Raw genomic sequence first — 16,966 nt, 5'->3', positions numbered from 1 at the left:
GGATTCTGGTTAACACTGTAAAGATGTTATTAACTGACATATGTAAACGCCATAATCTTTCATAAGATTATGGTCTCAAACTGGTGGTAAACTAAGATTTGAGATTAACAGTACTGGGCAAAAATGGGGACTAGTTATGGAAAACAGTGTGCTGATGCCTCAAAAAAATTAAACAGAATTGCAGTATGACCAGCAATTCTACCTGTGGAATATAAATGAAAAAGAAGTGAAAACATGAACTCGTATATTTATATACCTGTGTTCACAGTAGCATTTCTCACAACAGCCAAAAGATAGAAGCAGTCCAACTGTCCTTTGGTAGATGAACAGATAAAAAAAACGGTATATACATACAATAGAAAGTTTATTCACTCTTAAGAAGGAAGCAAATTCTCACATATGCTACAACATGGATGAACCCTGAAAACTTTCCAGTTACAAAAGGACATAAGTATGATTCTACATTTATGAGGGCAAATTCACAAACATGAACAGTCAAAATTACAGAGACAGAAATTAGAATGGTGGTTGCCAGGGACTGAGGGGAGAGGATAATGGAGATTTAGTGTTTAATGGGCACAGATTTTCAGTTTGGGAAGATGAAAAAATTCTAGAAATGGATAACGGTGATGGTTGTACAACACCACACGATGTACTTAAGGTCAAAGAAATGAACAATTAAAAACGGTTAAAACAGTGTCTTTCATGTTATATTTATTTTACCACAATAAATGAAAAAGACTAAAAGTACTGGAATTACTGAGTATAGGAAATCAGAAAGCAGTTTCTGGGCATAAGAGAGCATTGCCTTGAGGAGTCCTTGGGAAAACTGTTACCAGGGGCAGTCACACTGACAAATTCAAACCTTGAGACTCTCCAAGTGTGACGTGTATGTTCTGACCCACTCCTTCATATTCTTTTACTCCAGGATCTCAGATAACATTGTTTAACCCATCCGATGGCACCCGAATTCCAAAAGACCTGATTATCTACACAAGGTGTGAAGAGAGGAGGAGCGTCCCTAGTCAAACACAGACATTCAAATTTCAAAGAGAAAATATTAATTAATAATTTGACAGGGATTCACCCTATTCAAATACACATCAAATTCAAGAATTATCATTCACCTCACTGCAATCTTATGACCCTCTAGCTTCTTGGTCTTTCAAAAAAATGCGGAGGCAAACTTTGATCTCAAATGAATCCATGTTTTCATGTTTTTCCTCATAAAAGTCACACAAAAGTTGGCAAAGAACAAGAGCGAAAAGAAAGAATAAATAAGGTAAGCCAGGATTAACTCCAAATGGATTGAGCCATGACTACATAAGAAACTGTATAAGAGACTAACAAGTAGTAGAAGAAAACAAAGATGAATTTCTGCGGAACTTTAATAAAAGACTAACAAGGAAAAAAAAACACTCCAGGAAACAAAATTTTGCATGGCAAAAACCATACTAAGTAAAACTGAAATACAAACAACAGTTGCAAAAGTTATTCGTAATTTAGAGCACACACAGCTCAGCTCGCTAAGAGCTAAAAGTTAAGACAGTGGCCAACAACCCAACAGTGAGACAGGCAAAAAGCGTGCACAGCGGCTCCCCTACCAAAGAAAGAAAAATACATGAGCAGCTCCTGGACAAACAGAGACGCTCGATCCAAATGCAAATTAAAACCACAATGAGACAGCAATTCTTACCTATCACACAGTAAAAATGCCAAAGCTCAACAACTTCTACTGGAGGTTGGGGGCAATTATGAATTTTCTTACGTAGCGATAGGGAGTAAAAAGAGGTATAACCTCAATTTTCCAAGTTTATAAGTTTATATTTGGGTATAGCATCTACTGTTCTGTTTCACACATGCCTTTTAGGTACATACTATGTACTCTATATAGATTCTTTAAGGTATATATAGGAAATTAAGAAATCACTAGCTTAAAAGAGTTGGGGAAGAAAGGATAAGACAGATGAAAATTACAAGTAGACAAAAACAAATTAAAAAATCCTGTAGTGTAAGGCAGAGTATGACCAATCACTATAGAAACTTGAATCATTCTATGTTAGTTTCCTCATCACTTAATCAATTTGACCTCAACACAAAAACAATTCATTATGTTCTCTCAAAATTACGTTATGCTACAGTATATATCTGAAATCAAGTGGCCTATTTCTTTCTCTAAGAATGGTCTCACTGAGGGAATTATATTCTATACTCTGAAAGCCTCATATTTTATGATGGCTTGTTTCACAGGCATCTACAGAGTCAACTCTTATGTAACCTAAGATCCTGAAAAGCAAATAAAACAACAAAAGAAAATATGGAAAGAGCAAGTGAATAAGGATTTTAATGAAAAGAAAGAAGCATATATTCCACAGAAAAACTTCAAATGCTGAACTATTTCAGACTGGATATAAGTTCATAATCCTCCTGTTAGTATACATACTAAGAAGTGGGGAAAGGAATACAGAAACTTTTGGCAACTAATAAAACAAAAATTATAAAGGTAGGTCATTTTAGGGATTTTTCAAAGATTTTTAATATCTCAGAATACCTATACTATAGCTCTATATACATTTCTCTTATTAATATCAGTGTAGAGAACTGGACAAGCAGAAATTGAAAGTATGAACATACATCCTCCTGCCTGAACCCTGTTGCCTGTTTTTTGTAAAAAAAAGTTTTGTTGGAACATAGCCACACTCATTCCTTTACATTTTGTCTAGGGCTGTATTCATATTATAATGGCAGAGTTGAGTTGCTGTGATAAAAATTGTATGGTCTGAAAAGTAAACACAAAAATGTTTATCACCTAGACCCATACAAACTACTGAGTAAATAGAATTTGCTGACTACCATGGTAAATGACCTCATGAAATTAACTGCTATACATACACCTCACCAGAATTTCTGGAATAACTGAAAGGAGTTTAAAGACTATCTTGAGCTGAACTTTCTCAATGATCACTCTTAACATTTATTTCACTTAAAAAAATGCTACAGTTTTCAGATGGTGATTTCCAGATAATGACCTCCAAGTAGCAGTACAAATACAAAAAGGCAAAATGGTTTTCTGAGAAGGCCTTACAAATAGCTGGGAAAAGAAGAGCAGTGAAAGGCAAAGGAGAAAAGGAAAGACATACCCATATGAATGCTAAGTTCCAAAGACTAGCAAGGAGAGATAAGAAAGCCTTCCTAAGTGAACAATGTGAAGAAATATAGAAAAACATCAGAATGGGAAAAACTAGAGATCTCTTCAAGAAAATTAGAGATACCAAGGGAACATTTCATGCAAAGATGGGCACAATAAAGAAAATAAATGGTATGGACCTAACAGAAGCAGAAGATATTAAGAAGAGGTGGCAAGAAAACACAGAACTATACAAAAAAGATCTTAATGACTCAGATAACCACGATGGTATGATCACTCACCTAGAGTCAGACATCTTGGAGTGCAAAGTCAAGTGGTCATTAGGAAGGAAACATCACTATGAACAAAGCTAGTGGAGGTGACAGAATTCCAGTTGAGCTATTTCAAAACTTCAAAGATGATGCTGTTAAAATGCTGCACTCAGTATGCCAGCAAATTTGGTAAACTCAGCAGTAGCCACAGGACTGGAAAAGGTCAGTTTTCATTCCAATGCCAAAGAATGCTCAAACTACTGCATAACTGCACTCATTTCACATGGTAGCAAAGTAATGACGAAAATTCTCCAAGCTATGCTTCAACAGTACATGAACCGAGAACTTCCAGATATTCAAGCTAGATTTAGAAAAGGCAGAGGAAGCAGAGATCAAGTTGCCAACATCTGCTGGATCACAGAGAAAGCAAGAGAGTCCCAGAAAAACATTTCCTTCTGCTTCACTGACTATGCTAATAAACCTTTGGCTGTGTGGATCACAACAAACTGTGGAAAATTCTTTAAGACATAGGAATACCAGACAATTCTTAAAGATATAAGAATACAAGACCACCTTATCTGCCTCCTGAGAAACCTGTATGCAGTCAAGAAGCAACAGTTAGAACCAGACATGGAGCAACAGACTTGTTCAAAATTGGGAAAGGAGTTCGTCAAGGTTGTATACTGTCACCCTGCTTATTTAACTTACATGCAGAGAACGTCAAGCAAAATGCCAGACTAGATGAAGTACAAGCTGAAATTAAGACTGCCAGGAGAAATATCAATACCCTTAGATATGCAGATGACACCACCCTAATAACAGAAAGCAAAGAGGAACGAAAGAGCCTGTTGATGAGGGTGAAAGAGGAGAGTGAAAAAGCTGGCTTAAAACTCAACATTCAAAAAACTAAGATCATGGCATCCAGTCCCATCACTTCATGGCAAAATAGATGGGGAATCAATGGAAACAGTGTCAGACTTTATTCTCTTGGGCTCCAAAATCACTGCAGCTGATGACTGCAGCCTGATATTAAAAGATGCTTGCTCCTTGGAAGAAAAGCTATGACAAACCTAAGTGAATTGAAAGTCGCTCAGTCCTGTTCGACTCTGTTAGTGACCCCATGGACTATACAGTCCGTGCGATTCTCCAGGCCAGAATACTGGGATGGGTAGCCGTTTCCTTCTCCGAGGGATCTTCCCAGCCCAGGGATCGAACTCAACAATAACTGTGAGTTTTCTGGTGGCCTAGTGGTTAGGATTCTGTGTTTCACTGATGTGGCCTGAGTTTAATCCCTGGCCAGGGAACTGAGATCCCCGAAAACTTGAGAGACGGCCAAAAAAAAGAAAAAGAAAAAAAAACCTGGCCTGCCTTGGTGGCTTAGTGGTAAAGAATTCGCCTGCCAATGCAGGAGACACAGGTTAGATCCCTGGTCTGGGAAGACCCCATAGGTGGCAGAGCAAAACTCAGCCCGAGTGCCACAACTATTGGGCCTGTGCTCTAGAGCCCAGGAACTGCAACCACTGAAGCCACGTGCTGCAACTACTGAAGTCTGCATGCCCTCAGCCCGTGCTCCGCAAGAAGAGGCCACTGCAGTAAGAAGCCTTCACAATGCAATGAAGAGTAGCCCCTGCTCACTGCAACTAGAGAAAAGCCCGCACGGCAACAAAAACCCAGCACAGCCAAAAATAAATAAATAAAATCATTTAAAACAACAACAAAAAACCACCAAAAAACTATTGTGAGCAATCACAAACATAGTAGTAACATCTTTGTAATTAAAACAGAATTGCAACGCATGTAATTAAAACACAATTGTTTCTTGTTGCTTAAAGCAGAATGTATACATCACTGTATTTTATTAATATTTTCAGTTCAGTTCAGTTCAGTCGCTCAGTCGTGTCCGACTCTTTGCAACCCCATGAACCGCAGCATGCCAGGCCTCCCTGTCCATCACCAACTCCCAGAGTCCACCCAAACCCATGTCCATTGAGTCGGAGATGCCTTCCAACCATCTCATGCTGTCGTACCCTTCTCCTCCTTTCCTCAATCTCTCCCAGCATCAGGGTCTTTTCAAATGAGTCAGCTCTTCGCATGAGGTGGCTAAAGTATTGGAGTTTCAGCTTCAGCATCAGTCCTTCCAATGAACACCCAGGACTGATCTCCTTTAGGATGGAATGGTTGGATCTCCTTGCAGTCCAAGGGACTCTCAAGAGTCTTCTCCAACACCACAGTTCAAAAGCATCAATTCTTCAGTGCTCAGCTTTCTTTATAGTCCAACTTCACATCCATACATGACCACTGGAAAAACCCATAGCCTTGATTAGACAGACCTTTGTTGACAAAGTAATGTCTCTACTTTTTAATATGCTGTCTAGGTTGGTCATAACTTTCCTTCCAAGGAGTAAGCGTCTTTTAATTTCATGGCTGCAATCACCATCTGCAGTGATTTTGGAGCCCAGAAAAATAAAGTCAGCCAATGTTTCCACTGTTTCCCTATCTATTTGCCATGAAGTGATGGGACCAGATGCCATGAGCTTAGTTTTCTGAATGTTGAGTTTTAAGCCAACTTTTTCACTCTCCTCTTTCACTTTCATCAAGAGGCTCTTTAGTTACTCTTCACTTTCTGCCATAAAGGTGGTGTCATCTGCATATCTGAGGTTATTGATACTCTGCATATAAGTTAAATAAGCAGGGTGACAACATACAGCCTTGACGTACTCCTTTTCCCATCTGGAAACAGTCTATTGTTCCATGTCCAGTTCTAACTGTTGCTTCCTGACCCGCATACAGGTTTCTCAAGAGGCAGGTCAGGTGGTCTGGTATTCCCATCTCTTTAAGAATTTTCTACAGTTTATTGTGATTCACATAGTCAAAGGCTTTGGCATAGTCAATAAAGCAGAAATAGATGTTTTTCTGGAACTCTGTTGCTTTTTCGATGATCCAGCAGGTGTTGGCAATTTGACCTCTGGTTCCTCTGCCTTTCCTAAAATCATCTGGAAGTTCACGGTTCATGTATTGCTGAAGCCTGGCTTGGAGAATTTTGAGCATTACTTTACTAGCGTGTGAGATGAGTGCAATTGTGCGATAGTTTGAGCATTCTTTGGCATTGCCTTTCTTTGGGATTGGAATGAAAACTGACCTTTTCCAGTCCTGTGGCCACTGCTGAGTTTTCCAAATTTGCTGGCATATTGAGTGCAGCACTTTCACAGCATCATCTTTCAGGATTTGAAATAGCTCAACTGGAATTCAATCACCTCCACTAGCTTTGTTTGCAGTGATGTTTCCTAAGGCCCACTTGACTTCACATTAATATTTTGTCCCTAGTTATAATTTTAATATCTCATTCTTAAATTTAAGAGCAATAGTCTAGTTATTGATGACCTCTATTAAACCAACAGAGAATCATGTTGTCACAGTCTTGGGTTTTACCTTGGATATGCCAAAATGCTAAAGCATTTCAAAAGATGCAGTACACACCTCAGTTACACAAGATGCTGGGAAAGACCGTGGGCAGGAGGAGAAGGGAGCGACACAGGATGAGGGGTTGGATGGCATCACCAACTCAATGGACGTGAGTTTGAGCATACTCTGGGAGATAGTGAAGGACAGAGGAGCCTGCTGTGCTGCAGTCCATGGGGTCGCTAAGAGTCAGACACGACAGAGTGACTGAACAACATCACAAGAATACAACTTCCTGCTGGACACACCCACTTAACTGCCCCACAGACAACTCAAACAGCATGTCTTCCAACCAACCTACTTCTCTTTCCTCTTTTCGCATCCTCCATTCGGTCACCAAGACCATAATGTTGAAGTCACCTTAGTTTCTCCTTTCTCACATTAAATTAATGATTAAGTTCTGCTAGCTTACCTCTATATATTTCTCAACTTTGTCCCCTCTTCAATCATTCAGCACTGTGATAATTTAGAACAAAGTGATTTTTTACTAGACTACTCTAATCATTTTCTGTTATTTCTGCATGTGGTCATGTCCCCTTCACATCTATCCTTCAGAAGCAGTAAGTATCAGAAAATGATTCCAGGAAGCCTGCAAACTAGGTTGCATTTAACATGCAAAATAAGAAGGTGGGAAGCATCCAGATAGAAGAAAGAATATTCACAAAAAGCAAGTCTGGGTGAGTGGAAAATGAAAACTGCCAGATAAGTCAGAATGGTTGCAGTGCTGGATGAGGTGAGAGATGAGGTAGGGAGAGCATTAAGTGCTAAGATCATGAAGATCTTTGTGAATTTCTAATTATAATTCCATTTCCTATTGATTCAGACATGTCAGACCAATCAAAAAACCTGCTGCCACAGACAATATTCAGAGGAAGAAGAAAAACAACTCTGAATCATTTATGTAACAAACACTGAAATAATCATGTTCATATTTATTGCATGTGCCAACTTCCCCACTATAATGCCTGCTGAATGATAGTATGTTCAAACACTGAATAATGCTCTGAAATATGAAGAGTTCTAGAGCAAGAGACTTTAACCTCTCTTATTTTTTAAAGTCCCACTCAAAAGCCACTTTATTACTTCAACCTTGCTGCCTGAATCGTCTGCCACTAACTGAACGCTAAGTCTCTCTTCCAGGTTCTCATAATCCTACCTGACTTAGTTCTCACTCTTTTTCACTATGAATATTTGGCCATCATGTTGCCTGAATGTAAATTCTACAATTCAGACTTTACCTCAATTGTGACTAACTTAAAGTCACCAAATTATTAAGTTTACTTGTGTTCCTGAAGTGCCAAAAGGCAACGGTGAATAATAAAGAAGAAATGATAGTGGGAAGGCAAAATCCACTCTGCTTTTCTACCTTTAGATAGCCGCAATAAAGAAGAAACTTGAGAGCTTTCTTCAAAATGAGTTGAAAACCATGTGTGACTTTATGACTACTTTCCATCCCTAAGGATCAGTAATCTAAACCTATATACATTTAAAACAGTTTCAGATGATACTCTGGAATTCTGAAACAAGCAACTGAAAGATCTCAGTAGCAACAGGTAGACACTTCCGGTATTAGAGAAACAGACGTTAATTTAGGGTGTGAGAGCAAGAAAGGATGTACACATTAAGTAGACGATGTGGGCACTCACCTGTCGAATCGACATGGTACAGAGAATATACAGGAAGATGAAGGAGCAGTCTGTGGTGTCATCCCCAAGCAGATTCCGGTGAGACAGTCCTTGGATGTAGGAAAGGGGGGTGAAAGGGAGCTTCGCCACCACTCTACCATCAAATCTAAAAAGGAAAGAACAGAGAACTGTTATTTTCAGAAGACTTGACGAACTTAGTTCCAGAGAAGAATCTGGGACAGAAACAGAACTTTAAGTCTCTTGATCTCTAAAAAATGAAGAAATGGTGATATTCTAAAAATATACTTGTAGTATAAGGATTTTTTTTTTCCCATTCATCTTTTTCTAAACTAGAGATTCTTCGTTTTTTTGATATCAGGATATTTAACATGCTGAAAAAGTATTGAGGACTCCAAAACGGTTTCATCTATTACCAATATTACTATTTAATAAATTAAAACTGAGAAAATTTTAAATATTTGTCAAATCATTTAAAAGACAGCAATATTCAATATGTGTTAACACAAGTATTTTTATGGAAAATAGCATTATTTTCATACAGAGAAAGAGTTCACCGAGCAGAAAGGCTTCTTCCTTCCTCCCGCTTAGTCTCATAGCTGCTTCATTACTTGGGCTGTTACAACATTATACACCCTTTGTATAATGATATAATGTATAATGAAGCCTTTGGAAAATTCCACCATACATTCATGAGAGAATGAAAATGAAGAAGGCAAAAATAAATCTTAGAATTATTACAATAATTTTTACCTCAAGGACCTCCTAAAAGTCTGAGACTGCCAGCATTCCCCAAACCATACTTTTGAGAAGCACTGTTCTAAACCATGACATCAATAAGATTTTAAGAATCCCCTTTTCAAGAGTCAAAGATCCTCAGTATACACCTTAAACTGAAATTCATGGAATATACACAGTGGTGAACGAAAAATAGTATACATAATATTCTGAGATAATTTTTAAAATACTTGTAATATTTGAAATTAATTCCTTTAATTTTTTCTAAAACAGAAAAGAAAAAATGTTTTGAAAAGAGAAAAAGCTTATAAAAAAGCTAGAAGCAGCATGTATCAGTGTTTATTTTGAGGTGCTGGGGACATGAGCTTCTTTTATACTTTTCAATAAGTTGTATAATCAGACAATGAGAATTACAAAATTAATGTGATTAAGGATAGTGACACTTCACAATATTAGAAAATTATACGACCGCATCAGTTAAATTATCGGAAAGTCTTTTCTTCCAGTTAGAATGTCTAGAACATTTGCTTTTAAAAGGCATGTATTATTTCTCCAAAGAAGACATACAGATGGCTAACAAACACATGAAAAGATGCTCAACATCACTCATTATTAGAGAAATGCAAATCAAAACCACAATGAGGTACCATTACATGCCAGTCAGGATGGCTGCTATCCAAAAGTCTACAAGCAATAAATGCTGGAGAGGGTGTGGAGAAAAGGGAACCCTCTTACACTGTTGGTGGGAATGCAAACTAGTACAGCCGCTATGGAAAACAGTGTGGAGATTTCTTAAAAAACTGGACATAGAACTGCCATATGACCCAGCAATCCCACTTCTGGGCATACACACTGAGGAAACCAGATGTGAAAGAGACACGTGCACCCCAATGTTCATCGCAGCACTGTTTATAATAGCCAGGACATGGAAGCAACCTAGATGCCCATCAGCAGATGAATGGATAAGGAAGCTGTGGTACATATACACCATGGAATATTACTCAGCCATTAAAAAGAATTCATTTGAACCAGTCCTAATGAGATGGATGAAGCTGGAGCCCATTATACAGAGTGAAGTAAGCCAGAAAGATAAAGAACATTACAGCATACTGACACATGTATATGGAATTTAGAAAGGTGATAACGATAACCCTATATGCAGAACAGAAAAAGAGACACAGAAATACAGAACAGACTTTTGAACTTTGTGGGAGAATGTGAGGGTGGGATATTTCAAAAGAACAGCATGTATACTATCTATGGTGAAACAGATCACCAGCCCAGGTGGGATGCACGAGACAAGTGCTCGGGCCTGGTGCACTGGGAAGACCCAGAGGAATCGGGTGGAGAGGGAGGTGGGAGGGGGGGATCGGGATTGGGAATACATGTAAATCCATGGCTGATTCATATCAATGTATGACAAAACCCACTGGAAAAAAAAAATAATAATAATAAAAATTAAAAAAAATAAAATAAAACAAAACAAAAAAAAAAGGCATGTATTTATCTTATCCATCTTTGGTTGTGGAGGTCCTCACTGCGGCATGTGAACCTTCTCCAGCTGTGGTAAGCAGAGGCCAGTCTCTGGTGTGACACGTGGCTTCTCATTGCGGGGACTGCTCTTGCTGCGGAGCACAGAGCCAGACGCAGACTTCAGTAACTGCAGCGCCTGGCTCAGCAGCTGAGGTTCCCAGGTTCTAAAGCACAGGCTCAACAGTCATGAAGCATGGGCTCTAGAATCCAGGTTCAGTAGTTGTGGTACATGGGTTTAGCTGCTCTGTGGTATGTGCAATCTTCCCAGACCAGGGATCCAACCTGTGTCCCCTGCACTGACAGGCAGATTCTTATACACTGTACCACCAGGGAAGTCCAAGAACATTCCCTTTAAAAAAAATGCTTGGTGTTTAGAATGTTTCTACAGAGGGAGAGGGAAAAGAGAGGTAGCATTACTATCTTTTCCTTTGGAGAAAAAAAATTCCTAAATATCCATCCATATAAACTATTGCGAGCTTCTTACATAGCTGAACTCCAAAGAAAATAGAACAGAATGAAATAGACATATTCTATAAATACATATGATTATCCACTTACTACTTTGAACTGCCTTCCTAGTATATATTTACACAGGGAAAGGGCTCAATCATGAAGTGCTGTTACTTGGATATGACAAAAAATATTGAAAGATCCATAAGAAGTAATCATTCTTGTCTACTAACCTCATAAAAGCAAAACAAAAGAAATAACTTTTCCAGGAGGAGATAGTCCCATTTACTCATAAGAAGTATGATATATAGTTGTTGCAATATTTCCTGGTTATATATACGCTGTTTACAGTATGCTGGTTCTACATATGACACTCTACTATTTTTCTATAGAGTTAACTGTGAGAAGCAGGGCTGAAATAAATATGGACAAAAATGTTTATCCTTCTTATCGCTAACATATGCACCCCCAAATTCACCTTCTATAGTCATTTTATTTCTTGTTATTTTTAATTTGAAATTGTAACCAAAACAAAAACCTTTTACAACTAACAAATGAATTCAGTAAAGTTTCAAGACAGAAATCAACCTACAAAAATCAGTTGCACATCTATGACCTATTAAGTGAAAATTGCTCAGTTGTGTCCAACTCTTTGCGACCCCATGGACTATACAGACAATGGAATTCTCCATGCCAGAATACTGGAGTGGGTAGCTATTCCCTTCTGCAAGGGATCTTCCGAACCCAGGGGTCAAACCCAGGTCTTCTGCATTGCAGGCAGATTCTTTACCAGCTGAGCCACAAGGGAAGCCTAAGGATACTAGAGTGGATAGTCTATCCCTTCTGCAGAGGATCTTCCCGATCCAAGAATCAAACTGGGGTCTCCTGCATTGCAGGTGGATTCTTTACCAACTGAGCTATCAGGGAAGCCCTATACAAAAAAAAAAAAAAAAAAAAAAAAATCCCATCTACAATAGCATCATTAGTGTAATTAATTTATTTAATCAAAGTTAATCAAGGAAGTGAAAGATATTTATGCTAAAAATTGTAAGACACTGATAAATTGAAGATGACACAAATATATGGGAAGATATCCACATTCATAGATTGGAAAAATTAATATTGTTAAAATGTCCATACTGGAACTTCCCTGGTAGTCCAGTGGTTAAGAATTTGCCTTGCAATGTGAGGGCTATGGGTTTGACCCCTGGCTGGGGAACTTAGAGCCCATGTGTTACAGGGGAACTAAGCCTGTGTGCTACAACTATTGAGCCTAAGCACCCCAACAAAGATCCAACCAGCAGAATAAATAAATAATATTAAAAAGAAAAAACATGTCCATACTATCCAAAGTCATCCCTAGATCCAATATAATCTCTTATCAAAATTCTACTTTTCACAAAAATAGAAAATAGAAAAATCAATACTAAAACTCATATGGAATCACAAAAGATCTTGAATAGGCAAAGTAGTCTTGGAGAAAGCTGGAGGCACCAAACTTCCCGATTTCAAATGTGCAGTCATCAAACAAATATGACACTGGCATAAAGACAGACATGTGGACCAATGGAACAGAATGAAGAGCCCAGAAATAAACCCTGTCCACTAGCATTTGACAAGGGAGCAAAGAATTCTCAAGGGGAGAAGAATAGTCTCTTCAGTAAATGATGCTGGGTAAACTGGATGTTCACACACAAAAGAATGACACCAGACCCCTATCAAAAACTATCCACAAAAGTTAACTCAAATGGATTAAGAACTTAAACATGAGATCTGAAACCATGAAACTTCTAGAAGGAAACATTGGGGAAAAGCTCCTTGATATAGCTCTTGGCAAAGATCTTTTGGATATGACACCAAAAGCACAAGCAACAAAACTCAACAAATGACCACATCAAACAAAAAAGCTTCTGCTCAGCAAGTGAAACAACAAAATGAAAATGGACACTATGGAATAAGAGAAAATATTTGTAAACCATGTATCTGTTAAGGAGTTAATATCCAAGATATATAAGGATTTGTACAATAGCAAAACCCTCCCAAATAATCCAATTAAAAAGAGGGCAGAGGATCTGAATAGGCATTTTTCTGAAAAAGACATACAAATGGCTAAGAAGTACATGAAAAGATGGTCAATACTACTAACCATCAAGGAAATGCAAATTAAAGCCATGTGATTTCACCTCTTACTTGTTAGAATGACTATTACCAAAAGGACAAGAGATAACAAATGCTGGGCACTATTTGTAGGAATGTAAATTGGTACAGCCACTATGAAAAACAACATGAATATTCCTCAAAAAATTAAAAACAGAACTACCATATGATTCAGAAATCCCATTTCTAGCTATTTGGCCAAAGGAATTGAAATAAACTACTATCTCAGAGAGATCTGTACTCCCATGTCACTGCAGGAGTATTCATAACAACTAAGATATGCAAACTACCTAAGTGCCACCAGCAGACGGATGGATAAAGGAAATGTGAATAATACATATATATATATACACACACACACACACATCTATACATGTATATGTATACTGTACACAAGTCTGACAGAGAAAGACAAACACTGTCTGAGATCACTTATATGTGGAATCTAAAAAAAGCTTAACTCTTAGAGAACTAGATTGGTGGTTGCCAGAGGATGGGGAGGTGAGAGAAACAGGGAGATGTTGGTCAAAGGGTACAAACTTCCAGTTTTAAGATGAATAAGTTCTGGGCATCTAATGTACAGAACAGTAACTATATTTAATACTACTGTACTATATACTTGAAAGTTGCTAAGAATAAATCTTAATTAGTCTTACCACCACCACAACAAACTGATATTTATGTGAAGGATTTGTTAACTAAACTTATTGTGGTAACCATTTTGCAAAATATGCACCAATATATGTACCAAACTATCACTCTATACATCTTAAACATACACAGTATTCTATATTATATGTCAACTATATATCTCAATAAAGCTGGAAAAGGCTTTTAAAAAAGAGAGAAGGGACTTCCCTGGCAGTCCAGTGGTTACGATTCCACACTTCCACTGCAGGGGGCATGGGTTCCTGGTGGGGGAACTAAGATCCCACATGCCCAGTGGCACAGCCAAATAAATAAATAAAAGTAAAAAAAAAATTTAAAGAAAGAAGAGAAAATCTTTTATGTTCTATAAGCAAATTATTCATTTACGTGAAACTGAAAATTTAGTATTGAATGAGTCTTTAGACCAGCCACAAAATGAATTTAAAAAAACCCTTCAAATTAAGTTTTACAGGAGATTGGAAGCTTGCTACAGGAATACCTAAGTGAACTGGTGTCTAGCCTAATAATGAAAAGAGTTGGGGAGAGAAAGAAAAAAGTACAAAGAGAGACATGGCTTATAATAGGTTGATTATTTCTCCAAGTATACTTTCTGCAATTCCAAAGGGAAGGACCACTACTTATGAACAGAACAAGAAGGTGTATTTTGGCCCAATAAAAGGAACCACTTGCAAACCCTACATACTACTGATAAACTATATGTCAGAAACCATCAAGCTCCTCACTGTTGAAAATAATTAAAAAGAGGATGGAAAATTATCTGCTAGAGGTGTTATTGGAGGGATTTCTGTACTGACACAGAAGTAATGTGTCAAATGACTTTAAAGATCGCTTCTAAGATTATAATGGTTTGGCTGTATGGAAATATTCCAGAAGAGAAATTAAAGAGAAATAAATAATTGATAATAATTAAATATAGTACCTCCTATTGCTTCTCTGGCAATCTAGGAGCTCAAGTCCTTCCCATATAGTCTAAGCTGAGGCTTTTTTCTTATCAACACATTTTAAGATGAAAATGGGTGTTATAGACAATGTATTCCATTCTACAATAAACAGATGATCAAGGTGAAACTAAGAGAAATTATGCTAAAGAACAGTGATTGTTCAGTACAATCAAAATATGTACTAGAACTTTTTTTAAGACTTTTTTTGATGTGGATCATTTTTAAAGTTTTTACTGAATTTGCTACAATATTGTTTATGTTTTGGGTTTTTTTGGCTGTAAGGAAGGCGGGCTCTCAGTTTCCCAACCAGGGGTCGAACTCACATCCCCTGCACTGAAAAACAGTCTTATACTGGGGAAGTCCCAAAATATGTATTAGACTTTTAATTTCACATGAGGGCTTATAAAAACAATTACAGCCTTTAACTTCTAGGTGCTCACAATCCTAGACACAAGAAATATATATATATATTTATTTTTAAATGTACAGGACATAAATATCAGGAGAAAGAAAAAACATGAATACATTCCAGTAATCATGCTCTTTGTTATCTATCCAAAGGAGCAGAAAATATGTTCACAAAAAAAAACCTCCACACAGATGTTTCTGGAAGCATTATTCAACTGCCAACTGGTAAGTTACAATGGTACTTCATTATTAGCCAAATTCCATAGTTTACATTAGGGTTCACTCTTCTTTCTTTCTTTTTTTAGTACTTATTTATTTATTTGGCTGTTCTGGGTCTTCACTGTGGCATGCAGAATCTTTAGTGGCGGCATGCAGGATCTAGTTCCCTGACCAGCGATTGAACCGGGACCCCCTGCATTGGGAGCGTGGAGTCTTAGTCACTGAATGACCAGGCAAGAACCATTCTTGGGTTTTAATAAATGTACAGCAAAATTTATCACCATTAAGTATCACACAGAATAGTTTTACACTTAAAAAAAAATCCTCTGTGCTCTGCTTATTCATCCCTCCCTCATACCTGATTCCTGGCAACCACTGATCTTTTTACTACATCTCCATAGTTTTGAGAAGGCAATGGCAAGCCACTCCAGTACTCTTGCCTGGAGAATCCCATGAACGGTGGAACCTGGTGAGCTGCGGTCCATGGAGTCGCTAAGAGTCAGACACCACTGAGTGACTTCACTTTCACCTTTCACTTTCATGCATTGGAGAAGGAAATGGCAACCCACACCAGTGTTCTTGCCTGGAGAACTCCCAGGGACGGGGGAGCCTGGTGGGCTGCCGTCTATGGGGTTGCACAGAGTCGGACACGACTGAAGAGACTTAGCAGCAGCGGCCATAGTTGTATCTTTTCTATAATGTTGTATAGTGAAAGTGAAGTCGCTCAGTCGTGTCCGACTCTTTGCGACCCCGTGGACTGTAGCCTACCAGGCTCCTCAGTCCATGGGATTTTCCAGGCAAAAATACTGGAGTGGGTTGCCATTTCCTTCTCCAGGGGATCTTCCCAACGCAGGGATCGAACCCGGGTCTCCCGCATCACAGGCAGACGCTTTAACCTCTGAGCCACCAGGGAAGCCCATAATGTCATATAGTTGCAATCATATAGCATGTAGCCTTTTCAGATTGATTTCTTTCACTTAATAGTATGTGTTTAAGGTTCCTTCATGCCTTCACAAGGCCAACAGCCTATTTCTTTTTAGCAATGAATAATATTCCACTGTATGGATATTCCCACAATTTACCCATTTATCAATTGATTACTTCCAAGTTATGACAATTATCAATAAAGCTGCGTGAAGTTTCTGGGTGGACATAAGTTTTCAACTCATTTGGGTTCACTTTCACTTTTTATTCTACATTATTCTATATTGTGTGAATTTTTTAGAAGTATTTGTGTCTCACTAGCATAAGAAAATTCTTCTTTTAGAATTTTGGAACCAAAATTCTTTGTTTCTGATGTACATTCCTGGTTAAGATCTACTGCATAGATCTGAAGCATAAGGTTCAGAA

At 38.0% G+C, this 16,966-nt stretch overlaps 1 protein-coding gene across 1 annotated transcript in view; it reads right to left on the bottom strand.

The window, feature by feature from the left end:
* The window catches only part of TMCO1 (transmembrane and coiled-coil domains 1), a 64,880-nt gene that overhangs the window by 10,901 nt on the left and 37,013 nt on the right, over positions 1–16,966 (bottom strand). Inside the window, exon 6 of the mRNA XM_061120212.1 lies at positions 8,505–8,649. Within this exon, the coding sequence (XP_060976195.1) occupies positions 8,505–8,649 (145 nt within the window). The remainder of the gene's footprint in view (positions 1–8,504; positions 8,650–16,966) is intronic.

The sequence above is a fragment of the Dama dama genome, chromosome 20 (assembly GCF_033118175.1).
Source record: "Dama dama isolate Ldn47 chromosome 20, ASM3311817v1, whole genome shotgun sequence".
NCBI classification, from domain to species: Eukaryota; Metazoa; Chordata; class Mammalia; order Artiodactyla; family Cervidae; genus Dama; species Dama dama.
This window is presented reverse-complemented; position numbering and strand designations above follow the sequence as displayed.